This window comes from Trachymyrmex cornetzi, unplaced genomic scaffold (genome assembly GCF_001594075.2).
Source record: "Trachymyrmex cornetzi isolate Tcor2-1 unplaced genomic scaffold, Tcor1.1 scaffold390, whole genome shotgun sequence".
Classification (NCBI taxonomy): Eukaryota; Metazoa; Arthropoda; class Insecta; order Hymenoptera; family Formicidae; genus Trachymyrmex; species Trachymyrmex cornetzi.
In genome coordinates, this window is record NW_017298641.1 from 18492 (window position 1) to 25564 (window position 7073).

The following is a 7073-nucleotide window of genomic DNA, read 5'->3' on the forward strand; positions in this document are numbered from 1 at the left end:
GCAGGAAAAAAAGCATCGTGTGCCGCTGGCTTAACACAAGTGAATCATACGTCCTTGTTGTTTGCTTACGTTAAACAAGGATGAAATGATTCACTGTGTTACACTGTGTTTGATTGTGTCCTTGCTGGAAAGCACCCATTGCTACGAAGTCACACGTACACGAGCTTGTGCTTGTGTGAGTGCTATCAGTTGCCCCAGGTCGCCGACCGATGACGCTACTATCGAGGGTTGCAAGCGGGTCGGAAATCGCATCACTGGTTTGATGTTTGATCTTATCCTTTTTACTCCGTGGGTGTAACTGTCGTGCTGGAGCTGTTGCTGCTGCTGCTGCAAGTCTGCAAATTGAAACATGACTCTGTGTAGTTTACGCTTACGCGATCGCTCCTATTCGGTCACGACTTTCTTTGCTGCTTATCAACGCGCGTGACGTGCGTCAATGATTCCAATGCGAAAACGAGGCAGTTTGCGCGTATCATTCTCTGAGGACGACGATGTCGGGCAGCAGCGATTCCGAGGAGTTTTTCGACGCGGAGGACGATTCGTTTCATCGCTCGTCGCGGTAATTGTTGCCTTTCCATCTCCGCTGATCTCCTCGTACCATTATGTCACGAATAGTAAATACTCAAATGACCCGCACCTCGCGCGTATTCTCATACAGATATTACAGATGATTCATCATATGTGCTTTCGTATGCATATGTACGTTAATCGATCATTTTCCAAACGCGCGCGATGAATCGTGTATGCAAGACTTTATGTATACGAGCACTTGGTCGACATGGCATTATTTTATTTTATTTTTTAAACATACTCTCAATGTCACACGCTTCAACTTTTACATATAAATATAACAAGGATTTTCTCACACAAACCATTCGACCAACTGTCAGCTCCAAGACCATTTAAAGTCGTATAGTGTAGTTAAAGTCAATATATATACTAAAATATTTATAAAATAAAAATTTGTATAAATTACCAATATTGCATTCATCATTCAACTGCCTTTGACTTTATTTTTACATGTTATATAGCTATAAGAATACAGCAGTTTTGCTGCATTTTAGAAAACTTGCAATTAAATACACTATAAGTGAATAAGATATATATAAGATAATTTACAATTAATTATATTAAATTTTGATTGTTGTATAGAAAAGTTAAACAACGTGATTCCATCAGTGTGGAAAGCCGTGCTGATAAAACGCTGCAAGTATGCAAACAGGAAGATGATCATGTCTTTATAAAACCAGCTGAACCAAAGAGTCGCGATTCCGCAGACTGTGAGCAAAATAAAGAAAAACTAGTAAGTGTATTGTTCTAATATTTGTAAAATGTTGTTTCAATGTATATTGCATAGATTAGATTTTTTTAGAAAAATTGAAAGCAGGGAAGACATATTGCTTACTACTTTTTTAAATTAGAATGAATTTAATTTAAAAAGCACATGTTCATCTTTTTATATACCTAATTTTATAATATTTCACATAAAACACTTTAGAAAAGGCTGCAATGAATATTAAAAATTGTAGAATATGAAATATATTTTAGGATGAGAATGGTAAAGAATCCACCACAGACAAAATTGTAGGCAGAAGAAGATTTCGTGAACTTCGGCAACGCATGCAAACGGAAGATGATGATATTCCGATTAACAGTTCTCCCCCGGATAGCCAGACATCTTCCATCGAGGGTGTTTATCCTACTCCTTCAAAAACGACCCATCCGTTCAGAATTATAGAGCATGACACTCTTAGTTTACAAAGTATGACCTCTTTAGGGCGAGTGGGCCGAATTCTGGCGGGAGTTGCAGATAATGCTTCTGGCGTACTTGTATCTGGTATATCCCAGTGTCCTCCTCCTGCCGCCCTTACCCGCGAGGGTCAGATGTCCTCCATTGCTAGTATTCCGAGCAAAGACGAGGACACAACCTCTGGTAAGGTGTCCCAGTCTTCCAGTGTCCTTACGTTATCAGGGGATGTCCTGCAGGAATCCTCTGTTAACAGTACATCCAATTATGCTTCTCACTCGCAAAGTGACAAGACTATTATGCTTCAAGAACCTGATGTCATCGCTAGCACAAAGAATAATGGAAAATCAGTGGAAGATGTTGCGATGCCTGGTGTCCCTGTTGCTCCACCACGTCGTAAAAAGAAAATTAAGACACATGCATCGAGCGATCTTGCTGTAAGATTTATCAATTATCTTTTCATTGACACTGATTAACAAAATCCACTACGCGGATGTAATTTATTTTAAGCAATTCATTTCAGCCTTCTGCAGAAGTGCTAGTCTCCGCGTCGCCACTTCCAAGTCCAGCAAGTACCATAGAATCAATTACAAGAGAATTCGAGCATTCTCTTGATATCCGATCTGCGACGAAAGGCCAATATGTTGTTAAGCCACAAGTAAATACTTTTCTCATCTTTTTGTTTGCAAATAGGAAAATAGTTTTGTTGCGTATGTCCCATTTAAAATTTGTTCATAATTTTTTAAATTTATATATACATATATGCATATATATAAAGATTATGCATTTTGTAGGTTTCCTCCGTGTCCAGATCCATTCTTGGAATACCAACGTTTTGTTAACCTTCCAGTCCACTTCATCAGGGCGAGGAACAGCCTGATACTGATACAGTGGACTGCAAGGTCCACGAAACATTGGTATTCCAGGAATGGATCTGAATGGAGAAAACCTGCGAAACGCATAATCTTTATATAGAAAGCACCGGTGGAAGCCTCAAGAATATTATATGCATTTATATTTTTTGTTAGGATGAAGATAAATTGAAAGCAGAAGGTCCGTCTACCGAGGAACTAGAAAGAGTAGAAAGAATGAAAGCAGAATTGCTTAGTCGTTCGAGCGAAAAATCTGGCAGTCCATTAGGATCAGCATCGAGCAATAGTATTGGCCGTTATTCTCTAGGTCTACATAAACTCTCGGGCATGAGTCCACAAGGTTCCAAAGAAAGGCGTAAATCTGCTGGTGATCAAGATATGGTCAAGCAACTAAATATGTTTGTAAGGACTAGGACAGATTCTGGCAAGCGGCTTACCGATATGGTTTGTCATTCAATTAACCTATAAACGTAAAGATATACTTCGTATTAACTCTTAATACACACGTCTGGGTCATTCGTGTCCTGCCCATTTCTTTTTTTTTTTTTTTGAAGTACTAGGAGCACCTGGTCAAATACCAGTCTTTTTTCTATTGCTAAAAAAAGTTTGACATCTATATAGAGACCAAGTTTTGTGCGTTACCGGTCTTGATTCGTGCGTATCCTTTAACTGGCATAACTCCACCAGTTTACTTCTGGGTCACAAATGACCCAAGATGTGTACAGAGTGTACATTTTCTTGTAACTAAACAAAATTTTTTTTTCTTTAAAACTTCAACTAATTCTCGGTTGTATTGTGAAAATATTTCGCGAATTATTAACAAAAGAAATTAACCCTAAAACAACATATTAGCCCTTAATAAACGCGATTTTTGATACCTTTGTTCTAAATGTTGTTAGTAATATTATCTATATATTATGTTGTCTATAAAGTTAGAAAGGACATTTTTTCCTAATAAATTATAAATTTTTTTAACACAATAGCTATAATAAAATCCATTATTTTAAAGTGTAAATGCAATGTATTTTCAATTTATTGCCATTCATGTATATTAAAAAAACATCATTTTCAGGTTACTCAATAACTAAACTTTTTGGACAGCCGACACTTTAACTATTTTTTTTTCTTGCAGTTTGGAATGTCAATTTTAAGATACTGAACATACATAGGCATTCCAAGAATGGATTTGAACACGGAGAAAACCCGCGAAACACAAGATTGTCATATAGGAAACACCCGTGAAAGCCTCAAGAATATTATACTGAACATACTTTTTCTTTTAAACATTTTTGTGTCAGAGTTTTATATTTTTATATGAAACAGTGGACTTATCTGATTTCATTAACTACATTTAGTTACAACAATTTATCTACAATTTGTTATGAATATATAACTGCACAAATATTTTTTAAAGATGTCAAAATATATGTAAAAATTATTTAATAATTTATATATACTTGTACAAGTGATGAAAATTAAGCCAAGACACGAATAACTGAACGTGTGTATTAAGGGTACCCAAAACTAATGTTTGTACTAAGGGTTAAGAATATGAAAATAGAACAATATTTTTAAACGCCATGTGTTTTTGCAGGAAATTCTGGAACAAGTGCCTGTGACGAATTTAGATACGGGGGAACAGGTGCCATTAAGTATAGCAGAAGATAAATTACCACAATGTATCAATCCTTTGTCATTACATATTATGAGACTTACTAAATCCAAGTACATAAGCAATTCTAGTCTCGAGAAGGAAAAAGAGAGCGATGAGGAAAGTGTGGACAGTAAAATGTCTAGTATACCACCAGACGAAGATGTATCCGTAGATAGAGTTCGTAAACGGACGCAAAAATTGAAACGATTCCTAGGATCGACTGTAAAAAAGACTATGGACAAAGCAAAATCGATCGCGCAAGAAGTATCACACGCGAGACATAAGGAAGATGTCATGGATATAGTAGACGAAGTCTATCCTGGTGAACAGCAGTATATAAAATTAAAGGCATCAAATAGCCACAAAGGTCCGTATGAATTCAGTTGTCTGCAGCACGTTCAAGATCTTAGTGGGGAACACGTAGGACCTGTTTGGTGCATGAAGTTTTCAGCTTGCGGTCGATTGTTGGCCACTGCAGGACAAGATCGTGTTCTAAGGATTTGGGTTCTACGAGACGCCTTTACGTATTTTCAGGACATGCGAACCAAATATAATGCAGAGAAAGTCAGTCCTACCCCTTCACAGGAATCATTAGTTTCGCAGCAATCCATGGAAGATCCTAACATCGTGGCTAGTGCCTTCAGCGAGATAGAAGGAACGAAAAGTCCATTTATGCCAAAGCCATTTTGCACATATACCGGGCATACCTCGGATCTGCTCGACGTCTCATGGTCTAAAAACTATTTCGTTTTATCTTCATCGATGGATAAAACTGTACGACTTTGGCACATATCCCGTAAAGAATGCTTATGTTGCTTTCAACATATCGACTTTGTCACCGCCATAGTATTCCATCCGCGAGACGACCGATACTTTCTCTCAGGATCGCTGGACGGTAAATTACGTTTATGGAATATTCCAGATAAAAAGGTTGCGGTATGGAACGAAGTGGATGGGCAAACAAAGTTGATTACTGCGGCAAACTTTTGTCAGAACGGAAAATTTGCGGTTGTGGGATCATATGATGGTCGTTGTATATTTTATAATACCGATCAATTGAAATACCATACTCAAATACACGTCCGATCAACAAGGGGAAAAAACTCCACTGGCCGTAAGATTAGTGGAATCGAGCCAATGCCGGGAGAAGACAAGATATTGGTCACATCGAATGACAGTCGCATTCGTCTGTACGATTTGAGAGATTTGAATCTGTCTTGTAAATATAAGGGATACGTTAATATCAGTAGTCAAATTAAAGCAAGTTTCAGCCCAGACGGACAATATATAGTTAGCGGTTCTGAAAACCAGTGCATTTATATCTGGAAAACCCATCATGATTATTCCAAATTTTCTAGCGTTCGTAGGGATCGAAATGATTTCTGGGAGGGTATAAAGGCGCACAATGCTGTAGTAACGTGTGCCGTATTCGCACCAAATCCAGATAGTATTATCAAGCAAATCGAAGCGAGAGAGCAATGGGAGAACAAGGAGGAGCCGAAAGGCATGGATAGCTCCAACATAGATGTGGTTCCTGTTGATCCTGTCGTTGAGCAACGCACTAAAGGCTGTGGAGGCCACGTTCTCGTGAGCGCTGATTTTAATGGGTGTATAAAGGTTTTTTTAAACAAGACAAAACCAAAGCACAGCTCCCTACCGGCATCTGCACTCGTGTAACGTAATATCGTCTATGAATCTACGCAGCAATTGTATCAATCAAGAACAAAAATATACATACGAGTGTATTTTCGTGCGTGCGAACGCTTTTGTCTTCGTTCGCCTATCGCAAGTTTCACTATAGGCTTGTCTCAATCTCAGACTTGTATACAAACTTTTTTTTAACGCCACGTACAAGTATTATTTTATCTTCGTGCGTGTATGCGCGCGTGCGTGTGTGTGTGTGTGTATGTAAATGGTTTTAAGCGATAATGTATATTAATGACAAAGATTTTTTTCTTGAAATGCTGCTTTAATGTTTAAGTTTAGTAACCACTGATCTGTCAATTCCAGAAATAATATGCTCTAATGGAGATATTGTAATGTAAATTTCACTGAAAGTTTTATCGCATTAGGTGAAAAATTTTTGTACATTTTTATATTTTCGAATATTTTCTCTGCCAATGGACGTTTATAAATTTTTTTCTATATTTTACTTTTTATTATTTATGATTTGACAGTGCTGGCTCACTGTTACCAAAACAAATAAAGTTACTGATATCCCCCACGAGAGAGATTTATCAAAATTATGTCGTAGAATGATAGCGATAAATCGTCAATGAGAACACTAATAAATTGTTCTTATATTGAATTGTTCTCATATATCGTATGTATGATAAAGACACACTATGAAGACAAGAGCACCTTGGTGAAAACGAAGTATAAAAAAATATACATATAATGGAAAAATATCCAAATAACTCGTTTTATTCGTTATACGTCAGACTCGCAGAGAGATCTATAAAAGAAATTCATTATTTATCAATAAACGTTAAATAAGAGTTGCTAATTTTTACAAATATCGAATCGAATTTTGCAAAATCTTAACGCTTTTTTTAAATTGCATTCTTCTTGAACATAATAGGTGTAAGTGTAACACATCGAAGACAATATCAAAGATATTTAAAAGCTATAATACATCATGGTTTTTTTCTACGAACATTCTACATTTAGATAATGTATTTAAACGCCGTATAATATATAATACATATATATATATATATATATATATATATTTTTTATTCGAGGGATGACGACATATTTTTACCTTCACTTTTTAAAATGAAATTATGATTTTTTTTTA

At 36.6% G+C, this 7073-nt stretch overlaps 1 protein-coding gene across 3 annotated transcripts; it reads left to right on the plus strand.

The window, feature by feature from the left end:
- The first annotated feature begins 297 nt into the window (after positions 1-297).
- Positions 298-6146, plus strand: LOC108764006 (WD repeat-containing protein 44). 3 transcript variants are annotated; one of them, XM_018511994.1, is made up of 7 exons: positions 298-559; positions 1153-1303; positions 1549-1933; positions 2057-2184; positions 2271-2405; positions 2776-3063; positions 4214-6146. In XM_018511994.1, the coding sequence occupies exons 1-7, from the start codon at positions 492-494 to the stop codon at positions 5948-5950; spliced, it is 2892 nt and encodes a 963-aa protein (XP_018367496.1). In that variant the 5' UTR covers positions 298-491; the 3' UTR covers positions 5951-6146. The 3 variants fall into 3 exon arrangements, with proteins under 3 accessions (XP_018367496.1, XP_018367495.1, XP_018367494.1); XM_018511993.1 differs by having other exon boundaries at positions 1549-1690; positions 1778-2184; XM_018511992.1 differs by having other exon boundaries at positions 1549-2184.
- Positions 6147-7073: the final 927 nt, after the last annotated feature.

Excerpts from the sequence above, each read along its gene's own strand:
- LOC108764006 (XM_018511992.1), top strand. The coding sequence starts at position 492 with ATGTCGGGCAGCAGCGATTCCGAGGAGTTTTTCGACGCGGAGGACGAT. Across the intron at positions 560-1,152 it reads TCGTTTCATCGCTCGTCGCG|AAAAGTTAAACAACGTGATT; the intron begins GTAATTGTTGCC and ends ATTGTTGTATAG. Across the intron at positions 2,406-2,775 it reads AATATGTTGTTAAGCCACAA|GATGAAGATAAATTGAAAGC; the intron begins GTAAATACTTTT and ends ATTTTTTGTTAG.